Source organism: Canis lupus, chromosome 19, assembly GCF_011100685.1.
Source record: "Canis lupus familiaris isolate Mischka breed German Shepherd chromosome 19, alternate assembly UU_Cfam_GSD_1.0, whole genome shotgun sequence".
NCBI lineage: Eukaryota > Metazoa > Chordata > Mammalia > Carnivora > Canidae > Canis > Canis lupus.
Window position 1 is genome coordinate 24,006,086 of NC_049240.1, and position 25,131 is coordinate 24,031,216.

Here is a 25,131-nt window from a genome sequence, read left to right on the forward strand (position 1 = left end):
TTTTTCCTTTCAGCTCTTATACTGTTCAACTGCAGAATTTCTTTTTGGTCTTTTTTTATAATCTCTGTCTCTTTATTAATGTTTGCTTAGATACTATTTTTATGTTGCTCTTAAGCCATGATCTCCTTTAGTTCTTTGAACATATTTGAAATAGCTAACTTACATTCCTTGACTAGTAAGTCTAACATCTCTGTATCCTCAGTGACAGTTTTATTGCTTGCTTTTTTCCCCTGTGTTTGAATAATACATTATTTCTTTACGTACCTAGGAATTATTGTTGAAAACTGGACATTTTAAACAATATAATGTGGCAACTCTGGAAATTAGATTCCCACTCCTCAGGGTTTCTTGTTGCTGCTTATTGTAGTTGTGGTTATTTGTTTAGGGAGTTTTACTTCAATAATTCTTTAAAATTGATACCTTTGTCTGGCATGACCACTGAATTCTTTACTGTGTTAGCTTTGTGGTCAGCTAATGATTGAATAGATTTCCTTGAATGTCTGGAACCAGTAAGTCTCCCCTCTTTGCCAGAGGCCTCTGTGTGTGTCTTGGGATTGGCCCATCAACCCTGAGGCAGGCAGTTTTACATCTCTGTCTTCCTCTCTTCTTCCTGCTTGCACAGAGCCTGTCACTCAGTCACAGTGAGAACTTGAGTCCTTCTCAGTTCTTTCTTCAGCATAAGCACTATCTAGGGTATGCACACAGTCCTACACGTATATGTTGTTTCCTAAATTATCAGAAATACGTTGGAGCTTCTCAAAGCCCCTATAGACATTTCATTCTCCAACTTTTCTTTTAAAGCTTTTTGGATAGTTGGGCAGCCTGGATGGCTCAGTGGGGCAGCCTGGGTAGCTTATTGTTTGCCCTGCCTGTTACCATCCTGTCCGTCATTTGGGAAACTGATCAATTATGTCTAATTTTTACCAGCAAACTGTAAGGAAAAAGCTGTTTACACTGAACAGACAAGGTCAAATAAGACAGTCTTGTAAATGGGAACAACCAGAAAGGTTATATAATTATAGTTATCTGGTAAAGAGGGTTTGAAGGGACTCTAACCACTCTGGTACCTGCCAGGTTGCTAGTTTTCACTGTGAGCATTAACTGTTGGTTTGCAAGCATATCATGATTAGAGATAAAGGAACAGAAATAGGGCAAGAATTTATTGGTCTTACTAAGGTTCAGCTGATTTTCTTGAATAATTTTGCTTAATTGTTAATTTCCAGAGTTCTGAAAACATTGTTTCTGGTATTTTTTATCAGTTTTTTGTTTTTATGAAAGAATTTTCAGAGATCTTTACTCCCACACTTGCTGTTGTTCCTGGATGCTTTATCTTTTAATTCTTTTTAATCCCAGAATAATCCTTACCTGTGCCCTACCCCCATTATTTTGAAATAATTTAAGATTTGTAGAAGTTATAAAAATAATACAGAAAGTTCCTGTGTACACTTTACCCAGCTCCCTCCAGTGATTACATCTTATATAAGCCTTGTACTTTTTCAAAATGAAAAAATTGGCTGGGCACTTGGGTGTTTCAGTTGGTTAAGTGTGTGCCTTGGGCTCAGGTCATGATACCAGAGTCCTGGAATAGAGTCCTGCATGGGCTCCCTGCTCAGCCAGGAGTCTGCTTCTCCCTCTCCCCTCACCCTGCTTATGTGTTTGTGCACACACTCTCTCTCAGAAATAAAAAGAGGGGCACCTGGGTGGCTCAGTTGGTTGGGCATCTGCCTTCAGCTCAGGTCATAATCCCCAGGGTACTGGGATGGAGCCGCGCCCAAGTTGGCCTGGCTGCTCAGCAGGAAGTTAGCTTCTCCCTCTGCCCCTCCCCCTGTTCGTGTTCTTTCTCACTCTCGAGTACATAAGTACAATCTTAAAAAAATTGGCATTAGTACAATGCTGTTGACCAACTATAAATGTTAATAAAATGTCACCAATTTTTTTTCCATTGGTGTGTACTACTTTGAAATTCCACCCATGAATAGATTTTTGTAACCATTATCATAATCAGAATGTGAATCGGTTTTGTTGCCAAAAGACATCCCCTTATTTGCAATCATACCTTCCCCCAAACCTAACAGCTTGCCACTTAGCTTTGCACCACTAGAATTATTTCATTTTGTGAGTTTTATGTAAATGGAATCTCATAAATCACAAATATATATATATGTGTGTGTGTGTGTATATTTCTCATACAATAACCTGATGATGCTGGTTTATTTTCACCCAACATAGTACTTTTGAGATCCATCCAAATTATAGCATGTATCAATAGTTCATTTTAGAGCAAGTGATGTTACATCACATATATGTACCAGATTGTTTATCCATTTGTTTATTGATAAAGTTCATGGGGGTTGTTTCTCGTTTGGGGTTATTACAAATAAAGCTGCTGTGAATAGTCATGTAAAATTTTGTTGATGGACATATATTTTCATTTCTCTGGGATAAAAATCCTGAGAGTGCAGTTGCTAAGTTACATGTATTTTTCATTTTATAAGAAACTTCTAAAATGTTCTTGCAGAAGTGGATGATTTTAGATTCCCACCTGCAGCATGTGAGATCCTTCTGTCCTAAAACCTTGTTAAACTCATTGATTAGTGCTAGGAGTTTTTTTGTTGTTGTTGATCGAGTTGCTCTACATCTTTTTCTGTGCTTGCCATTATAAAGGTCTTAAATTCTATTTTTACCATTCTGATAGAGATATGGTGGCATATCATCTAGACTTTAATTTGTACGTCTCTACTAATGGTATTGAACATCTTTTCATATGCCTGTTTGCCTCCTGGATATTTCTTTAGTGAAGTGTCTGTTTATCATTCATATTTCCTGCCCATTTTCTGATGAGATTCTGTTTTCCTAGTATTGAGTTTACAGACTTCTTTATTAATTGTGAATATAATTCTTTTATCATAGATACATGTTTTGGTTTGTATGTTTGTCTTAACCATTTTTACATTTCTTTGGTGTTAAGCATATTCTCACTGTTGTACAACCATCTCCAGATCTTTTTGATCTTGCAGAACTGCAATTCAGTACCCATTATTCAACCACTCCCATTTTCCCCTACCCCTACCCCCGAGAGCCACTATTCTTTCTTTTTCAATAAATTTGGCTACTCTGGGTACCTCACATAGTGGAATTAACATAATGTGTTTCACAAAAATTTTTTTCAATCTGGCTTGTCTTTCCAACCTCTTAAAGTGCTCTTTAGCAAAACAAAGTCTTTAATAAAACACAATTTATTGTTTTTTTTCTTTTAGATTATGCTTTTGGTATCATGTCTAAGATCCCTTTATATAATCCTAGGGTTTTTTTGTATTTTGTATAAAACTTTTATAGTTTTACATCTTACATTCAGATTTATGACCCACATTGAATTCATTTTTGTGTATGGTATAAAGTTTGGTTTAGTGTTGAATTTTTTGCCTATGGAAATACAATTGTTTTTGGCCTTGAACTTGAGCGGTATTGTTTTGTACAGCTTTTCCTATCCTGAATTTTCATTACTAGTACTATAAGTAGGTAAACCTTTACACAGTCAGTTAGGTGGCTGCATTCAGCTCTGTTCATGATCTCTCAGGGTCCTGGGATCCATCCCCATGTGGGGCTCTCTGCTCAGTGAGGAGTCTCCTTCTCCCTCTGCCCCCTCCTCCACTCATCTCTTGCGTGCTCTAATAAAATCTTTTTTAAAAAACTTATTTGAGGGGATCTCTGGGTGGCGCAGCGGTTTGGCGCCTGCCTTTGGCCCAGGGCGTGATCCTGGAGACCCGGGATCGAATCCCACATCGGGCTCCCGGTGCATGGAGCCTGCTTCTCCCTCTGCCTGTGTCTCTGCCTCTCTCTCTGTGTGTGACTATCATAAATAAATAAAAAATTTAAAAAAAAAAACGTATTTGAGAGAGAGAGCACACATGTGGGCAGGTGTGAAGTGGGGGAGGAGCAGAGGTGGAGAATCTTTCAGCAGATTTTCTGCTAAGCGCAGATTCCCAACTAATGGGCCCAGTCTCAAGACCCATGAGATCATGACCTGAGCTGGAAACAAGAGTCTGATGCTTAACTGACTGAGCCACTGGTACCACAAAAATAAAATCCTTAAAAAATGTGGAGGGAGGGCTCCCTGGGTGGCTCAGCGGTTTGGTGCCTACCTTTGGCTCGGGGTGTGATCCTGGAGTCCTGGGATCGAGTCCCATACTGGGCTCCCTGCATGGAGCCTGTGTCTCCCTCTACCTATGCTTCTGCCCCCTCCCCACCTCTCTCTGTGTCTCTCATGAATAAATAAATAAAATCTATTAAAAAAAATGTGGAGGGAATATTTTAAATACTTTTTAAAATAATGTTTAAAAAGAATTTGTAATAAAGAGTGGATACTTCTAAAACTGGAAAAAAAAGGATATACAGTTTTAAACATTAAATATGTAGCTACTTTAGATGCCTGGAGTATTCTGGTAAAATAAACTGGAAAGTTGTAAGAGTGATGCCTCTGGGTAGAGTGCTGGGTGTGTGAAGTGGAGAAAAATTATTTTCAGTTTATATTCTTTTGGATCTTTGCCATGTATTTAAGTTTCCTCTTCTATAAGAAATAGGTTTATGAGAAACTACATACAAAGTATAAGTACGATTGTGATTTTTTTTTTAAAAAGGAATTTCCTAAGACAATATATGCATTAAGGAATTCTGGAAGAAAAAACACTACCAGGGTGAAAATTATTTGCCTTTTGATGATGTGACTTTGAGTGATTTCTTTAAGATGTTATTTTCTAAGTTAATTTTATTTATTAAATTTGGTGGGGGTGAGGCAAGGAAAGGATATTTCTAAAACTTGAATTTTCTTTAAAGCTTACCTTAGAAATTCAATTTCTAGAACCAAGTAACAAAGGTCTAAGTTGTGCTACACCTAGTACAAAAAGATCTGATGCTCATCCTCTGAGATGTTTGCTACATTATCTTTGCTTTTGTGTTTCAGTGCCAAACCTAAGTCAGAGATCCACGTATCGATGGCCACTCCCGTTACTGTGTCCATGGAGACTGTGTCCAGTCAAAATAATGATCAGCCCACCATTGCAGTCCCTCCCACAGCTCAGCAGCCTCCATCGACCATCCCAACCATGATCGCAGCCGCAAGTCCCCCATCACAGCCAGCTGTCGCCCTCTCTACCATTCCCGGAGCAGTCCCCGTCACTCCCCCTGTCACTACCATTGCGACTGCCCCTCCACCATCAGCTGCCGTAGCTGGCAGTCTGTCCTCTGTGTTGGGCCCTCCGGTACCTGAGATAAAAGTTAAAGAAGAAGTAGAACCAATGGACATCATGAGACCTGTCTCTGGTAGGTTCAGTCACAGAGTTTTCTCTTCATTGGCATGTATTGCTTCCTCTTTTCCTGACTCTCCTCAGGGGCCAGACTCTTGCATGACCCCCAACTATGAAGCCTAACCCCTTGGTGCCTGTTGTAAATTTGCCTGTCATTCATTTTAAGAAAGGGAAGACCACTTGGTTTCCATTTTTGCTGCCCTTTTAGCATTAATTTTATTTCTTACCAAAATCATAAAAAAGATTAACATTTCCGTAAGAATATCCTGAAATAAAGCTTCTGTGGTTATCTGTTATATTGTTTTCTCTTCTATTTCTCATTTTGGTTTTTGAGTCTTCTTTTTTCCTTAGTTAATGTAGCTAAAGCAATGCTTTTTTGTTTGTTTTTGCTTATTTTTTAAAAAAACTGGTCATTACTTTCAGTGTTATGTATTCTGGTCTCTATTTTATTTATTTTTCATTTTTCTTTGTTATTTCCTTCCCCAACTAAATTTCAGTTAAGTTTCTTTGGTGTTTTTTTTTTTTTAAGATTTTATTTATTTATTTATTTATTTATTTATTTATTTAATCATTCATTCATTCATTCATGAGAGAGACAGAGACAGAGGCAGACACAGAGGCAGAGGGAGAAGTAGGCTCTCTGCGGGGCACACGATGTGGAACTCAATCCCAGGACCCTGGGATCACGACTTGAGCCAAAGGCAGACGCTCAACCACTGAGTCTCACCCAAGTGTCCCAATTTCTTTTTTTTTTTTCTAGTTCCTTGTGGTATAATGTTTATTTGAACTTTTTTCCTTATTATAAGCATTTATAGCATAAAAAATTAAAAATAGGAAAAAGGATCAAAATAAGATCATAGCTAAGTGCTAATTATTTACAATTTATTCCCTGCCAATTTTTATGCCCGGTTACGCAGGGAAGCAAGATTTCCATTGTTGCAAATACTCTCTTGATAAACTTACATGTGATTAGCAAAATAAAACTACTCACTGCCGGGATCCCTGGGTGGCGCAGCGGTTTGGCGCCTGCCTTTGGCCCAGGGCGCGATCCTGGAGACCCGGGATCGAATCCCACATCAAGCTCCCGGTGCATGGAGCCTGCTTCTCCCTCTGCCTGTGTCTCTGCCTCTCTCTCTCTCTCTCTCTCTCTCTCTGTGACTATCATAAATAAATTAAAAAAAAAAAATTAAAAAAAAAAAAAAAAACTACTCACTGCCTACTATGCCCCCTCTCCTTGACTCCAAACTCCCAGTGTATGAAATGCAGATCATTTTGGAAGTTTTCTTTTTGCTTGTTTGTTTATATGTAAGTTATTTATTGAGAAATGTTGCTTCCCCTGACTACAAACGTAGTATTTAATGTACAAAATTTATGAAATACAGATAAAGTCAAAGTGGATGGCAAATCATTTTGTTCTCTAATCAGCCGGCATTACCCTCTTACCGTTTCGGTGTAAAGGCCTCCATTCCTCATGCTGTTTGTTCAGTAAGACACATAGTTGTGCTGTGTCTGCAGTTATTAAACCTCCTGTTTGTTTTCATTTATTATGCCATAAAATATTCTTCTGTCTTACCCATATTTAGCCTTAGCACTTCATTGAAAGACACGATGGATAATTCAGGAGGGGAAATGAAGTGTTTTCAATTTTACTGTTTTTTTCTCTTGATTTGAATAGTTCCTGTTTTCCTTAAAAACAATGTACATACTTTATTTAAAAAACATTTTATTGCTAAAAATGCTAACTGATCACAACCACCATAACCAATATGATGATAATGAAAAAGTGTGAAATACTGAGAGTTACCAAATGTGATACAGAGACATGAAGACATGAAGTGAGCAAATGCTATTGGAAAAATGGTGCTGATAGACTTGCTTATTAATACAGGGTTTCCGCAAACCTCCAATTTTTGAAAAATGCAGTATCTGCAAGGTACAATGAAGTGAAGCACAACAAAGTGAAGTATGGTTCTATGAGGGAAAGTTAGGGCTGGAGCTGTGATTTTAAGAAGTTTTAAAGGGAGAGCTTCATTGAGGAACTGATCTTTGAATAGAGACATTGAAAAGATAAAGTGCTAGTCATTAAGATATCTGTAAAAAAGAGCAACTCCAGGCCTCAGGAACATGCCTACTATGCTCAGAGAATAGCAAAGACAGTCCAGGTAGCTAGTGCAGGGATAGTATGTGGACTCCATAAAATCATTAAGGATCCAAGTTCCTACCCCCCCTAGTTTGGCCCTCATGCTTTTTTTTTTTCCTTTAAGATTTTATTTATTTATTCATGAGAAACAGAGAGAGAGAGAGGCAGAGCCACCCAGACTGCCCAGCCCTCATGCTTTTGATTCAGGAGAGCTGCTAGAACTCCAGCTATTATATCTGAGTTCCAGGGTGACAAGACAAGGAATAGAAGGTCACATCTTTTTTAAAGGAAATTTATTTAAGAATGCTGCAACACACTTCTATTTTTAAATGGCCATACCTATCTATAAAAGAAGCAAATTGGGCAGCCCAGTGGTTTAGCGCCACCTTCAGCCCAGGGCCTGATCCTGGAGACCTGGGGTCGGGTCCCTTGTCGGGCTCCCTGCATGGAGCCTGCTTCTCCCTCTGCCTGTGTCTCTGCCTCTCTCTCTCTATATCTCTCATGAATAGATAAATAAAAAATAAAAATGAAAGGCAAATCAGTAGAGCCTTTCAGCTGAGTGGCAATGTGCCCATCTACAAGTGTGAGAGTCCTCATTCTAAGGATGGTGAAGTTGTGGTATATTAGCAGTTGGCACCCTTTGCCATAAATAGAATGCTTATATAGCACAGTGCCTGGCTCATAAGAAGACTCAGTAAATGGTAGTTCTCTTTTCTGACTTCTTAACCATTCTCATTAGTTGGAAATCAGGTGAAGTTTTCTCTTATTTTGGGGTTCCCATACATGTATGTGCTTTTTTTTCCTATGACAGCAGTTCCTCCCCTGGCTACCAGCACCGTGTCTCCATCTCTTGCATTGCTGGCTAACAATCTGTCCATGCCTACAAGTGACCTACCACCTGGTGCCTCCCCAAGGAAAAAGCCTCGAAAGCAGCAGCATGTGATTTCAACAGAAGAAGGGGATATGATGGAGACAAACAGCACTGATGATGAGAAGTCCACTGCCAAGAGTCTTTTGGTGAAGGCTGAGAAGCGCAAGTCTCCACCCAAGGAGTATATCGGTAATGGTTGCTTGGGCTAGCTGTTGTCATGTGAAACTTTCCCACTTAAGTCAGGAGTTCATCCTGAGGCTGTTTGCATAATTAGATTTCACTTAGGGATCACTTCTTGGGGTTATACTTGAGGATTCTTGACAATATATGTTATTTAATATCTTTCTTTTCTTTTCTTCTGAATAGATGAAGAAGGTGTGAGGTATGTTCCAGTGCGTCCAAGACCTCCCATTACTTTGCTCCGTCACTATCGGAACCCCTGGAAAGCTGCTTACCACCACTTTCAGCGGTACAGTGATGTCCGAGTCAAAGGTTAGTTGGATGAAATTGGTCTTTCACTTGACTATAATGTAATCATAGGACAATAGACAGAATTACAATTTCGTAGTTTCAAAAAAATCCTGATGGTGACAGGATGACCTCTTTAGCTCCCAGAGTAGTTGCGGAAGAGCTGTACTAGATTGTTATTTGACATAGTCCACATTAATCCCAGGGATGTCAGATGTACATACATTCTAAGCCCCAGAAAGTTTATTTTACAGAAGGGCTTTTGTTTAACATATGTGAAGCTCTTGAAATAGTCCAGGGCAAGCCCTCAGTAAATGATTTTGTTTGTTGTTATTGAGAATTACATTTTAATAAAGCCACATATAGTAAAAATAGCTGATAGTACTTTGCAAATATCTACAGATATTCCTACTGAGATTAAGTCTCATTATCTCAGATATAATCATTACACAGAGAAGTTTACGGTTTGAAGGAATTGGTCACATTTCCCACTCCCTCACATAAATTCTACTTGGAAACTTCTCTGAGGGTTTCACTGAAGCCTCAAGATGAGTCAGAGTTGGATGGTATTGTCTAATGTCTGTGAGTGCAGATGAGGATTCTGACAATTTAGTCTCTGAACGGAAGTACAAAGGTGACTGCACTTCCAGGAACTCTTCCTCATGAGTGTACCCTGAGCTCTGAAAAGAAGCTAGATTTCCAAAAGTCAGAGAATGGTGATCTTTGATGGAAGCAGGACATAGGGCACTAAACATCTCTTCACATCACAAGAATTCCATATCCTAGCAGGGAAGTGTTTTAAAGTATTGCCTGGTAACATTTTAAGCCATACTGAAATATTATTACTGCTTCCTGGGACTCACTCATCAAAAACTGTCTCAGGAAAGGTAATGTAACAGCTGAAAGTATTGATCCAAATAATCTCTTGACTATTAAACTCTATTGATCTGCTTTGCCCAAACTTTATTTTTTTTTTCCAAGCTTTAAAATCATGTTCATATAAATAAATCAAGATGAGATACTGAAATTGGTCAGGTAATTTCATAAGAAGGAAAAAAAAGAAAAACAAGACAAAAAGCACAGGAAATAAACAGAAAGCAAATAATAACATGACAGACTTAGCCAGCCTTACAATATTAGTAATTACCTTAAATGTAAATAGTCTGAACATAACAATTAAAACACCAATTGGCAGGGTGGATAGACAGAAAAGATCCAACTATATTCTATCTTTAAGAAACTCACTTTAAAAAAAAAAAAGAAAAAAAAAAAGAAACTCACTTTAGATTCAATGACATAAGTAGATTGACAGTAACAGGATGGAAATGATAAATACAATGCAAAAATAAGGCAAGAGTGGCTATGTTAATGTCAAATAAGGTAGACTTCAGAGGAAAGAAAATTACTAGAGACAAAGAAGGACATTGCATAGTGTTAAAACGTACAGGCAACAGAAATGAAGAGCTTCAGAATATATGAAAGCAGGAATAGGACAGCTGAAAGAACTAGGCAAGTGAACAGTGCTGGTTAAAACTTCAACATCATACTCTCGGCAACTAGTGAAACTACGTGACAGGAAATAACAAGGAATACACACCTAAAACCAACAACATCTAACAGGCCTTTATAGAACACTCTAACAGCAACAGAATACACATTGTGTCAGGTGCCTACAAAACATAAAGATAAACCATATCCTGGATCATAAAATAAACTTCAACAAATTTAAGAGAATCGAAATCATACAGGGTATCTGCATTGACCATAATGGAATCAAACTAGAAACTCCTAGTTTCTAGTAACAGTTCTCCAGTAACAGAACAGAAACTCCTCCAAACCATGGAAATTAAACAACATGCTTTTTTTTTTTTTTTTTTTTTTTTTTTTAGATTTATTTAAGTATTGGAGATGGCAGGGCAGAGGGAGAAGGATCAACATGGAGTGCAGCATGGGACTCAGTCTCACAACCCTGAGATCACAACCTGAGCCAAAACCAAGAGTCAGTTGCTTAATTGACTACACCACACAGGCCACTCCTAAATAACACACTTCCAAATAATTGGTCAAGGGACGCCTCAGTGGCTCAGTAGGTTAAGCATCTGCCTTTGGCTCAGGTCATGATCTAAGGGTTCGGGGATAGAGCCCTGTGTCATCAGTCTCCCAGCTCAGCAGGAAGTCTACTTCTCCCTCTCTCTGCCCCCCGCTGCCCTCCATTTGGGCAATCTCTATCTCAAATAAAACTTCTATTTAATTGCTCAAAAAGGGCATCTCAAGAAAAAATTTTAAAATACATAAAACTGAATGAAAATCAATACATATCAGAACACGTAGGAGGGAGGACACTAAAGAAGTACCAACAGGGAAGTCTGTGGCATTAAATGCTTACATCAAAGTTCTTATCTCAAAAAAGTAAAAAGAAAAAAAAAAGGAAAGAAAAAGAACAAAGTAAACTTAAGCCAAGTGCAACAAAGAAGGTAGTAAAGATAGGAGAAATCAATGAAATTGAAAACAGGAAAATGATAAAATGAATGAAACAAAAAGTTGGTTCTTTGAAAAAAAAATTGTCAGTAGCAAAACTGAAAAAGATGAAAGATACAAGTCATAACTATCAAGAATAGAACAGGACATTACTAGAGATTGGGCAACCTTTTAAAAAAATATAAGAAAACACTGAACAAGTTTATGCTCAGAAAATAAAACACACTTGGATGAAGTGGACTAATTACTTGAAAACACAAACTACCAAAACTCAACCAGAAGCAAATACACAATCTGGTTAGTCCTATAACCAATGAATAAATTAAACCTGTAGTTTTAAAGCTTCTAAACAGAAATACATATTTTCAGATACTTTAACCAGGAAATTCTACTAAACTTTTTTTTTTAAGATTTTATTTATTTTTTCATGAGAGAGACAGAGACGGGCAGAGGGAGAAGCAGGCTCCATGCAGGGAGCCTAATGTGGGACTCGATCCTGGGACCCCAGGATCATGCCCCAAGTCGAAGGCAGATGCTCAACTGTTGAGCCACCCAGGAGTCCCAATTCTACTAAACTTTTAAAGAAGAATCAATTCCAGTTCTTTATAATCTCTCCTAAAATATAGGAGGAAGCATTTCCATATTAACTTTATGAAGCCAGTATTTCCCTGACACAAAAATCAGACAAGAGTACAAATATAGAAAACTAATGATCTATATTCTTCATGAATATAGGTGCAAAAATTCCTAACAAAATGTTAGCAAATTAAATACAGCAGTGTATAAATAGCATTTTATACTTTTATTGGGTGGGGTTTATTCCAGCTCTATGAGGCTGGGTCACCATTGGAAAGTCACTGATTCACCATTATCAACAAGCTATATTAATGTTCTAGGGCTACCATAACAGTACCACAAACTCAGTGCTCTAGAGTTACAGATTTATTCTTACAGAGTTCTGGAGGCCAGAAGCCCAAAATCAGGGTGTCTGCAGAATCATTCTCTCTCTTGCCTCATTTTAGTTTCTGCTGGTTGCCAGCAATCCTTGGTATTATTTGGCTTGCAATGCCATCATTCCAGCTTTCTGCCTCCATCTGCACATACTGTTCTTTCCTGTCTCATCTCTGAGACATGATAAATCTCTCAAAAACAGGGAAAGAAGACTTCCTCAGTTTGATCAAAAAATCTATAACAAACCTGCAACTAACATTATACTTAAAACAGTGAATGACTGGGCAGCCCGGGTGGCTTAGCAGTTGAGCGCCACCTTCAGCCCAGGGCGTGATCCTGGAGACCCGGGATCGAGTCCCGTGTTGCGCTCCCTGCACAGAGCCTGCTTCTCCCTCTGCCTGTGTCTTCTGCCTCTCTGCCCCCCCCCCCCCTCTCTCTCTCTCTCTCGAATAAATAAAATCTTTAAAAAAATAAAAAATAAAAAAACAGTGAATGACTGAATGCTTTCTACCTGATATTAGCCAAAAGACCTCTCTCTCTCACTACTGTCATTCAACGTTAGTTCTGGAAGTTCTAGACACACCATAAGTCAAGAAAGAGATAAAAGACTATATGGGTTGCAAAGGAATAAATAAAACTGTCTCTATTTGCAAATGACACCATTATCTATAGAAAAAATTCTCAAAAAAAAAAAAAAAATTCTCAAGAATTCCACAAAAAAAAACCTGGAACTAGTAAATGAGTTCAGGAAGGTCACAGGATACAATGTTAGCACACAAAAATTAGGTGTTTGGAATGAACTTACACAAATTATTATTGGAAACAATACCATTTGCAGATGTTCCTCTAAAAATGAAATACTTAGATATAAATTTAGCAAAACATGTACAGGATGTGTTTGCTGTAAACATTAAAATGCTGATAAAAGCGATCTGAATAAAGAAGAGACATGCGATGTTTATGGAGCTGAAACTCAAAGGTGTAAGTTTTCCTGGATTGATCAATAGGTTTAATACAGTTTCTGCCAGACTCACAGAAAGGTAAATCTTACTCTAAACTTTATATAAAGGTATAGAAAGTAGAATAGCTAAAATAACCTTGAAAAACAAATCATTTTTCCTGATAGTATTATTTTTTTAAGATTTTATTTATTTATTCATGAGAGAGAGGGAGACAGGCAGAGACACAGGCAGAGGGAGAAGCAGGCTTTCTGCAGGAGCCCAATGTGGGACCTGATACCAGACCCCAGGATCATAACCTGAGCCAAAGGGAGATGTTCAACTGCTGAGCCACCCAGGCATCCCATTTTTTCTGATATTAAAGCATAGAGTTTATAGTAGCTTAAACAGGGTGGTATCTGCCCAGGGATATACATATAGATGGCTGGAATGGAAAATTCAGAAATAGATCTACACAAATATGCTCAACTGATTTTTGACCAAATGGAAAAAAAAAAAAATCAGTGGAAGAAGGAGAGTCTTCTTTTTTCAACAAATGGTGCTGGACATCCATGTGTTTAAAAAAGAGAGACAGTGACCCTTAACTTAATCCTCATACTTTATACAGAAGTTAACTCAAAATGGATAATAGATTTAAATATGAAATGTATAACTATTAAACTTTTAGAGGAAAACCTAGAATAAAATCTTCAGGACCTAGAGCATAGTGAACAGTTCTTAGACATGACACCAAAAATTGTCCACAGAAGGAAAGGAAAATAAATTGGACTTAATAAAAACTTTTTATTTGTGACAAACTCTGTCAGAAGGATGAAAAGACAAACTATTGCCTGGGATAAAATATTAGCAAACCATGTATCTGATAAAGGGCTCATATCTAGAATGTATGTATTTATTCCCTATAGACTGTAGGGATGCCTGGGAGGCCCAGCAGTTGAGCACCTGCCTTCCACTCAGGGCGTGATCCTGGAGTCCTGGGATCAAGTCCCGCATCAGGCTCCATGCAGGGAGCCTATGTCTGCCTAAGTCTCTCTCCCTCTGCCTATGTCTCTGCCCTTCTCTCTCTCTCTCTCTCTCTCTCATGAATAAATAAAATCTTTAAAAACAAATAAAATAATAAAACTGAGACTGTAGGGATGCCTGGGTGGCTCAGCAATTGAGCATCTGCCTTTAGCTCAGGGCGTGATCCCAGTTTGGGGATCGAGTCACATATCAGGCTCCCTGTGAGGAGCCTGCTTCTCCGTGTGTGTGTCGTAAAAAAAATAAATAAAATCTTAAAAAAAAAAAAAACAACTGAGACTGTAACAGACAAAGAAAAGAAGTACACCATATAATAATAAAGGAAGCGAACCAACAAGAAAATCTAACAATTGCGTGCACCCTACATGGGAGCATGCAAATACATAAAGCAGCTAATAACAAACATCAGAGATATAGTCAATAATAAAACAATAATAGTAGGGGACTTTAACACCCCCACTTAAATCAATGGATAAATAATCCAAACAAACTCTACAAGGAAACAGTGGCTTTGAATAACAAAGTGGACCAGGTGGATCTAACAGATATATTCAGAATGTTCCATCCCAAAACAGCAGAATACACATTCTCTTCAAGTGCACATGGAACATTCTCCAGAATAGATCATTTTAGGCCACAAAACAACTTGCAACAAATTTTTAAAAATTGAAGTCATACCATGAAATGAAAGATAGTCCCTTCAACAGATGGTATAGGGAAGGGCAGCCCGGGTGGCTCAGCGGTTTAGCGCCGCCTTCAGCCCAGGGCGTGATCCTGGAGACCCAGGATCGAGTCCCATGTCAGGCTCCCTGCACAGGGCCTGCTTCTCCCTCTGTGTCTCTACCTCTCTCTCTGTGTGTCTCTCATGAATAAATAAAATCTTAAAAAAAAAAAAAAAAGATGGTATAGGGAACACTGGACATGTGTAAAGGAATGAAAGTGGACCACTTTCTTATACCATACACAAAAGTAAACTCAAAATGGATTAAGGACCTAAATGTCCGACCTGAAACCATAAAAATCCCAGAGAACAGTCTGTAATTTCTCTGACATTGGCCATAACATGCTTCCTAATTTGTTGGAAACTAGACATTCTTGGGACTTTATCAAAATAAAAACTTCTGCAAAGTGAAGGAAACAATCAACAAAACTAAAAACTAAATCAACAAAACTACCTATTGAATGGTAGGAGATACCTGTCTGATAAAGGGTTAGTATCCTAAATGCATAAAGAACTTATATAACCCAACAATAAACTGTAAATAATCCAATTAAAAAATTGGAACCCTTGGGTGGCTCAGTGGTTGAGTGTCTGTCTGCCTTTGGCCTGGGGCATGATCCCAGGATCCGGGATCGAGTCTCACATCAGACTCCTTGCAGGGAGCCTGGTTCTCCCTCAGCCTGTGTCTCTGCCTCTCTCTCTCTCTCTCTCTCATGAATAAATCTTTTTTAAAAATCCAATTAAAAAATAGAAAGAAGACATGAAGAGACATTTCTCCAAAGAAGACATCCAGGTGGCCAACAGGCACATGACAAGATGCCCAGCATCACTCATCAGAGAAATGCAAATCAAAACCACAATGAAATACCATCTCACACCTGTCAGAATGGCTGAAATCAAAAACACAAGAAACAAATTTGGCAAGGATGTAGAGAAAAAGGAACGCTCACACACTATTGATGGGAATGCAAACTGGCACAGCCACTCTGAAAAAGTACTCTCCAAGTACTCCATACTTGGAGGCACCTTAAAAAGTTAAAAATAGAATTACCATATGATCCAGTAATTCCACTACTGGATATTTACCCAAAGAATATGAAAACGCTAATTTGAGAAGATATATGCACCCTTTTGTTTTTGCAGCATTATTTACAAAGCCAAACTATGGAAGCAGCCCAAGGGTCCACTGACAGATGAATGGATAAAGATGTGATATGTGTGTGTGTGTGTACACATATATACACATATGCACAGTGCATATATGTATATATACATGTATATATGTGTACATATATACACACATGAGAATATTACTGAGCCATAAAAATGAATAAAATCTTGCCATTTCAACAACTTGGATGAATCTAGAGGGTATAATGCGAAGTGAAATAAGTCAAAGACAAACACCATATGATTTCACTCATGGAATTTAAAAACAAAATGAGGGGACAAATCAAGAAACAGACTCTTAGCTATAGTTCAAGGACAAACTGATGAAACTTATGGCTACCAGAGGGGAGGTAGGTGGGGGTGGTGAAATAGATGAACAGGATTGAGAGTGCACTTCTGATGAGCACAGAGTAATATATAGAGTTGTTGAGTCACTATACTGTACACCTGAAACTATTATGTAACTCTGTATGTTAATTATACTGGAATTTTTTTTAAAATATTTATTTATTCATGAGAGACAGGCAGAGGGAGAAGCAGACTCCATGCAGTGAGCCCAACGTGGGACTCGATCCTGGGTCTCCAGGATCAGGCCCTGGGCCGAAGGTGGCGCTAAACAGCTGAGCCACCTGGGCTGCCCTGGAATATTTTTTTAAATAGTATATACCCGTCATGGGTTCTGATAGCATTGGCACTTCCCCTCTATGTCTCCTCTCATAACTACATTCTAATCCTGAGAGAAACATCAGACAAATCTAAATAAAAGGCATCCTGCAAAATGACCAGTACTCTTCAGAACTGCCCAGGTCATCAGAAGCAAAGACCATCTAAGAAACCATCAAGCCAAGAGTTGCCTAAGGAGACATAACAAGTAAAACATACTACAGTATTCTCATTGGGTCCTGGGCCATAATTTTTTTTAATATTTTATTTATTTATTTGAGAGAAAAGGCGTGCATATGCACGTGCACACAAGATGGGGGATAGGGACCCAGGGCGAGGAACAATCAGGCTTTCCTCTGAGCAGGGAGCTGGATATGGGGCTTGATCTCAGAACCCTGGGATCATGACCCGAGCTGAAGGCAAACATTTAACCAACTGAGGCACCCCCATAAAATTTATTTTTTTAAAAAATGTTAAGCATCACTAGCCATTAAAGAAATAGCTGAAACAAGAAATACTGATTATGCTAAATGCTGGTGAGAAGGAAGAGAAACTAGATATCTTACACATTCCTTTAAGCACTTTGAACCCTGTAGTCCCATTGTCTTCTGGTCTCCTTTGTTTCTCCCTAAAACTCAACTGCTGATTCTGTGAGGTTGTTGCACTTCTCATATTTGGAGTTCCTGGAGTTTTTTGGATATTTGGGTTATTTTTCAATAAATTTGAGACATTTCAGCCATTTTTTTTTCTTTGAATATTGCTTCTTTCTCTCTTCTGGCATTCCCATTACCCATGTGTTGGGGTCTCTCACATTTCTCCAACGCCCTGCTTATTATTCTCATTCCTTTTGCTCTCAGTTCTTCAGCATCATCTCTGCCCACCTGTCTTTGACCTGACTGATTCTCTTCTGTACCAGTTCACATCTACTGGTGTGCTCTTCTAAGTGAATTGTTTAAGTATTTCATTTGCTTTATAACTCTGGAATGTCCATTCCTGTCTTTTTATGATTTCTACCTCTTTATTGATTTCTCTACTTAATTTGACATGATCATCATACCTTCTTCACTCCTACATCCTGCTTCATTCCTACATCCCTTCCATTCAGTGAATTTATTTATGATGGCTGCTTTGAAGTCTTTTTCTGGTAAATTTGACATCTGGTCACTCATATAAGCCGTTTCTGTTGCCTGTTCCTGCCCTGCCATGTGTGGGTCACACTTTATTATTTCTTTGCATGCCTCATAATTTTTTATTGAAAACAACATTCTAGAAAACTCTGAATGCTGTTCTCTCCCCACTTCACCCCAAGCTAATTATTGTTATTTGCTTATTTATTTGTGTAGTGACTGGCTAGATTATTTTAGTGAAATCTTATCACCTCCACCACCAGGTGTATCGAGCCTTCAGTGTTGCTCCTCAGGGAGACATAGCTTCAGGTATGCCAGCAGTCATCCTGGGATGCCCGTGGCACCAGTGGAGCTCTCGCCCACTCTTTTCCTGACCACACCCAGCTGATTAGCCCTGCTGATTGCATGCTATTTGCTCTACCAGAACACAGTACTGAAATGTGCTCTGGAACACACAATTTATATTCCTCTGCAAACTATTCCAGTCAAATCATAGCTCCTTTCAGAGTAGTTACTGAAGTCAGTGTTTGATATTTGTTCTGCCCCCAAAAGGGCTTCTCTCAACCATCTTATTCTTTGTGCTCTTCTAGGAACTAGTCAGCCCACATCTAGGCTGTATCTTTATTTGATCTACAGATCTCCCAAATGCCTTACACTACAGCCTCCATTGTTCTTAGGAGCACCTTTAGGTTTTGACTTTTTAGTCTGTAGCAAATGGAGTCAGTTTAGAAGGTACCTGTTTTATGGGCTTTCTCTCCCCCAGGCAGAATCTCTGAGCTAGGCCTCTGGAGGTGAGGTGAGGATAATGGCTACTCTCACTCTAAGTAACACCACACTCCAGGAAATGAGCATCCAGTAGAGGAGAAGATGAGTGAGCAGCCTTAGGGTCCTCTCGGCTTGTCTCTCCTAGCATGAAACCACCACTTCACAAAGCAGCAGAAGGGCTCCCAGGGCCCACTGTTCTCAGTATGCTTTGCCCTAAGATACAGTCTCCATGCCAGACTAGAGAGTGAACAGAAGAGCGCCCTTGCATCTCAGTTGTGCTCACCTAGGACTTAGCCTGAGCCACAGGTAGCGGGGAGCAGTATGAGAAATGCTGACGACCTGCTCCTCCGGGGAAGATAGCCTTCCACCCAGCAGCTGGAGGAGAGGGAACCCCATGTTTTGGGTGGCAGCAGTCTGCATGGAATATTCACTTCACTGAGCTGGGAGGGAAAAAGGGGGAGGGGGAAGGGTCTTAGTTCAGATACCATGGACTGAACTGTTCTTACCACAGATATGCTTGAATAGATGTTGCATGAATAGATTTTCTATTTTCCCTTAGGAGCCTTTCCAGAGGTCTAGTTATTTTTAAAATTTTCACCATTTCCTTGGAGAGCAAGTTAGCAGAGCACTGTCATACCACAGGTCAGTTGTCTCTCATACTTTGCTGAGGTAGCTGCTCTGGAAAACCATTCGGCAGTTTCATTAAAACTAGAACATACACTTACCATATGACCTAACAGACTCCTGGGCATTTATCCCAGAAAAATGAAAACCTGTGTCCCCACAAAAATCTGTACATAGCTGTTTGTAGCAACTTTTTTTGGAATAGCCAGAAGCTGGAACATACTTACTGGCCATTTATATATCTTTTTTGGAGAAGTATCTGTTCAGATCTTTTGCCCTTTTTAATTGGTTTCTTTTTATTATTGAGTTATAGGAGTTTTTCATTTGTTCTACATACAAGTCTTTTTCAGATACATCCTTGTACCATCTTTGCAACTTCCTCTGTATCTATAATTATTTCAAACTAGGGGCAGCCCGGGTGGCTCAGCGGTTTGGCACTGCTTTCAGTCCAGGGTGTGATCCTGGAGGCCCGGGATCAAGTCCCACATCAGGCTTCCTGCATGGAGCCTGCTTCTCCCTCTGCCTGTGTCTCTGCTTCTGTGTGTGTGTGTGTCCTCATGAATAAATAAATAAAATCTAAAAAATAATAATAAAATAAAAATCTTTAAAAAAATTATTTCAAACTAAAGAGTTCTTTCAAATGCTTAAAATGAGGTACACAGGTACACCCACAACTGGTGAAATCTGAGTAGTCAGGCTACATCATCATCGTGATTATGGTTTGTACTGTAGTTTTACAAGATGCTGCCATTGGGGGAAACCAGGTAAAGAGTACTTAGGATCTTTCCTACAACTAACTGCATGTGAATCGCCAATTACCTCAGAAGTTTAAAAAAGTCTTTATATCATATGCACGTTAATACTCACCTACTAGATAGGGCTTTGTATTTTTAATTGATGAACTTCTTAGATCAGTTTGAGGTTCACAACAAAATTTAATACAAGGTATAGGGATCTCCCATTTACCCCCAGTCCCCATACATGCACAGCTTCCCCCCACTATCAACACCCCCACCACAGTGGCACATTTGGTACATTTAATTATTAAAATTTTTTAATTAATGCATAAATGCATTTTAAGTTGTTGTTAAACAGTAATTAAAGCTTCACATACACAGTTCAACTCACTTTGACAAGTACCCCTCAAACCTAGTTTCCATCTCCCCAGTCCAGATGATACATTTCATATTTGTTTGACTACAGTTCTGGTTACTTTTCTATCCAGATGTGAAATGTTATTCAAACTTAATTCATTTCTCCAAGATCTAGATAACACCAAAAAGCTTCTAAAACTTCATGCCCAATTCTCCACGCTTGCATGCATCACACATGAGCAAGGCTCTAAGCCACCAGAGACCATTTCCTTCCTTTAAAAGATTAAAGTATTAATTTGTTCTCTTTTGAACTCACTAGATTAGCAGAGTATGTCTCTACAGCATTCTTCAGGGATGAACAAAAAGGAGAAACTACCTCTATTCCTAATGACTTAAATGCAAAGGAATTATTTAAAGATATTTAAGTAAAGAAATAATTGATAAACCTGTAGCAACATCAGTAGCTTGAATCCAGATTATATTAGCTTTATACAAATTGAAATACACTTTTTATTTTTTAATGATTCCAGAAGAGAAGAAAGCTATGCTGCAGGAAATAGCTAACCAGAAAGGAGTATCCTGTCGAGCTCAAGGCTGGAAAGTTCACCTCTGTGCCGCTCAGTTACTACAGCTGGTAAGTAGAGTTCTAGCAGTTATGTCCTGCTGAAGAGGGGAACAGATGCTGGAGGCATCTCAGTTCTAGAGTGTTCCCTTTTGAGTAATTCTGAAGCATGACCAATTAACGTGGGTCATGCAGAATTTATATGTATAATTTATGATATAATATCATAATTATTATATCTATCCCATAGATACAATCCAAACATATCTTAGTCTGGTACCCAGAACCAAAGTACATTGAACAATAAGACCTACAGTTAAGGTTCAATATTTTGTATTGCTGTGAATCTAAAACAGAGAGACTCAAATGGCCTAACTGTAAACCCTTGCTCCCCACCATACTCCTTATCACAGGGACCAGGCTCAACTCCCACTGCTTCTTGATTATTGGGCTTTAGGTCCCTGCCAGTTTACAATATTATTCAAATAAACTGTCACATTCCCATGGTAACCAGGGGACACCTCTCCCTCCCAATACTACAAAACCTGCCTCCTATAGCCCCTGCTTGTTCACTCTGTTCCTGAGTGCAGCCCCTGCATGGCCTTGCGTGCTGTGTGGTGTCCTCCTCCCCTGGGCTGTGACTATATTGACTAGTACACTGCTATTGATCTCATGTGTCCAGTGTTGGGGGGTGTTTCTGTTTCCATAATCCTAGGGCAGGAATCCTTCCCTCACCATGGAGGTGAAGGGGGAGCAATCAAAACAACAACCTCATGAAGTTTTTCCATCTTTGGAGTAGCAGTGATCTGAAGAACATTGTTATGAGTATCTAAGAAAAAAAAAGTAGTGCCATGGCTACTTATTGTACCTTGGAAAAAGCATGTTTCTATGAAACCTTTAGACTTATTTTTTTAGAGCAGTTATAAATTCAGGGAAGTATTTAAAAGTTATCCTTGAAGATGGACCCTATATTATGACAGATTGTTCTATTAATCGTTGTTGATAATTTCCCTTGCTGTACATTAATGCCCTAGTCCTCAGGAGAAGGGATTCTATCACCCAAACAGCCCTCATACCAGTTTACAGGAGTGATTCAACATGGGTGCATTTGCCTGAGGTTAGCAAGGAAGAGTATCTCTGAGGCCATCATACCCTTCCTCTTATGTGTTGCAGACAAATCTAGAACATGATGTTTATGAAAGACTCACCAACCTACAAGAAGGGATTATCCCAAAGAAAAAAGCAGCAACTGATGATGATCTACACCGAATAAATGAACTGATACAGGTTTGACTTAGCCGTTTTCCCTCTGATCATCCAGTTTATGGGATTGTCACTGTACAGTCTTACTTCTCCCATTTCCCTCCCTTTCACTAACATCTTGAGTAAAAACCTACTATTTGGGATGCCTGGGTGGCTCAGTCGGTTGAACATCTAATTCTTGGTTTTGGCTCAGGTCACAATCTCAGGTCATGGGATCGAGCCCTGCATTGGGCTCCCATGCATTGGGCAGGGAGTCTGCTTAAAATTCTCTCCCTCTCCCTCTGTTCCTCCCACACACTCACCCACCCCCTAGCTCATGCACACTTGCTCTCTAAAATAAATACATCATTTAAAAGAAAAAACAAACTACTTTAGCTTGCATTACTAAGAAAGACCAAAACATTTTTTCCATGTGGAAGCCTCAAAATGGTGTCATTCTATAAGTGAAAAGTTTTTTTGAAAGCCTGGTGGTCTCCTGATTACTGATTGGTTATGATGTTTTATGTTGCAGGGAAATATGCAGCGGTGTAAACTTGTGATGGACCAGATCAGTGAGGCTAGAGACTCCATGCTTAAGGTTTTAGATCATAAAGACCGTGTCCTGAAGCTTCTAAACAAGAACGGGACTGTCAAGAAGGTGTCGAAATTGAAGCGAAAGGAAAAAGTCTAGACCCAGAAGAATCAAGACTTTGAAAACAGAATTTATGAAGAATGATGGTAGGGGTGGGGGGAGGGTTTTGGTTATTCTCAAAATGGAACATTGAAATAAAGGAAGTGTTCCTTAATTCACACAAGAAAGCAGAGGGACCCAGTGGCACAAACGGATCAGAGCTGTTCTGGCGCAGTGAACTCCATTCTCTCTTTCAGGCGTATCCCTCTTAAACTCGCTGTGTCATAAATGACTCCTGATGCATCAGTGTCTGCCAGTTAGAATCAGTGACACAAATGAATGGCTGGTGGTTTTCAGCCTTCTGGTTTATAAACTGTATTTATCTGATGGATTCCTGCAGGACCCATACTGAGCCCGGACTGAAAGTATCCACTTGGACCATCTGTTATCTCTCTACACTGAACATCAAACCTCTTCCCCTCATCCCAGCCGGTTCTTACTCTGTCTGACCTTCAAATGCCTGAGCTGGCCTTTTACAGCAGTGCCATGGCATCGAGAGACTTGCCACATCTCACACTCTAGAGGGTTTGAACTATTAATTCTTGTCATTTTTTTTTAAAGAACCATTTCAAAGTGAAATTGTTATATCGTCTGTCCCACGTGTGTCAGAGTTGGGTTTTTGTGGAGGTTCAGAGCAGGCAACATCTGAAGTTGCTCTGAGATCCTTGTTCTGAAGTACGTTCTTGGTTATTTGTACTTCTGTAGCTGTGTGATGCTGTTAATTGTATGTACCGCACATCTCCAAATGTTAATAAAGGACTCAAAGAGGTTTTTGTACATGAGCAGTTTGCATCTTTTTTATAAAGCAAATCAGTGCTGTGCTGATCACCATGTGAGTGTATATCCTACTGTAATTTCTTACACATTGTTGAGAGTCTACTCTGCTAAAGTTTTGTTATTCCACATAAATGGGTTCCATTTATCCTGGTATTTTGAAGCTGTCACAATGGTTAAGTCTGTTGGCTCTTGGTTATCTTAAGTATAAAACTATTTTGTCCCATTGCAGCTATAAATTGGTCAAATTATAGGACAATTAAGGCTGCAGGAGTTGGGGTGGAGCTGCCACAGAGGGTGGAATTTCTTCACCAGGTTACACTTGCTTCTTCTGAGCTACCTAAATGGTATAGTCTAGGCTTGCTTCCTTTGAGTATAAGCAGGCATCCTTCTCCTTCTAGCTGAATGTTCTTCCTTAGACCTTGTGGTGCCAACTCTGCCTGGAGCTCTCCTCTTTGCTCTGACCTGAGTAGATTTAAGACAAGGAGTCTGTGCCAGTTCTGACCAGGTCTCAGGGACCAGCGCTCTTACTCACCTGAAACAGACTTCTGCCCTGTGTGCCCTAGGCTAGGAGGTCCTAGAAATAATCATGGCTGCTTCACTAGAATGTTTCACTGAGATATAGAGCCAACCTTAAAAGGTGTTATTGGTTGTTTTTGCTAAACACCAGTCTAGTGTGCTAGACTGTTAGAAGAATGTTCTTTTGCCTCCGTTTTTCCTGTGCACACTACTGCCCCAGTCATCTCATGTGGTGTGCTGGCTATGATTCAGGTACTTGGGATCCCACATTATTGACCTGTATTCTCTAAAAGTCACCGCAATTTAAACAAAATTTAGATAACCCTGGTCAAAGGAAGCTTTTCAATGTAGCTTAGAACAATAGCATTTTCAGTATTTCCTTGCCTTAAACAGAAGTTGGGAGAGTCTTGTCTGCATACACTGTGTTGTTTAAAAACAGCTTTATTGAGGATTAACCTACAATAAACTAAACATCTCAAAGTATATAGTATGATAAGATTCGATGCATATGCATGCCCATTTCACCATCACCAGTCAGGGCGTGGACATCTCCATCAGTCCCAGTGGTTTCTCCTTGTGCCTCTGATTTCTTCTCCTTGCCCCTACCTGCTTCCCCATCTTCAGATAAACATTATTCTGCTTTCTATCACTAGATTAGTTTGCATTGTTTGGAATTGTATGAGTGAAATCATACAATGTATTCTTTAAAGGAGAGACTGTGGTTTCTGTGACTCAGCATAATGGAAATTTATCCTGAGATGTATCCTTTTTTTAGAGTTCATTACTTTTTGTTATTGAGTACCAAGCTCTCCACTGCATGGATGTTCTACAGGTTTATCCATTCACCTGTAGAAAGACATTTGGGTTGTTAGCAGGTTTTGGTTATTACAGATACAAGTGTTCTGTACGTTTCTGTTCTTTATATGGACATGTGTTTGTACATCTTAATTGCTGATATTATATTAGTTGTGCTTTCCAGGGAATTATAA

General features: G+C 39.2%; 1 protein-coding gene across 7 annotated transcripts in view; it reads left to right on the plus strand.

Annotated features, from left to right (window-relative positions):
* Positions 1 to 23,631, plus strand: part of SAP130 (Sin3A associated protein 130) — an 83,203-nt gene extending 59,572 nt beyond the window's left edge. For 4 of the 7 annotated variants that reach the window (XM_038564818.1, XM_038564817.1, XM_038564819.1 and 1 more), the window contains 6 exons: positions 4,961 to 5,319; positions 8,255 to 8,503; positions 8,681 to 8,806; positions 20,885 to 20,988; positions 22,090 to 22,203; positions 22,691 to 23,631. In XM_038564818.1, the coding sequence (XP_038420746.1) occupies positions 4,961 to 5,319; positions 8,255 to 8,503; positions 8,681 to 8,806; positions 20,885 to 20,988; positions 22,090 to 22,203; positions 22,691 to 22,849 (1,111 nt within the window). In that variant the 3' untranslated portion in view covers positions 22,850 to 23,631. The remainder of the gene's footprint in view (positions 1 to 4,960; positions 5,320 to 8,254; positions 8,504 to 8,680; positions 8,807 to 20,884; positions 20,989 to 22,089; positions 22,204 to 22,690) is intronic. The other 3 variants (XM_038564815.1, XM_038564816.1, XM_038564814.1) reach the window with 2 other exon arrangements.
* Positions 23,632 to 25,131: the final 1,500 nt, after the last annotated feature.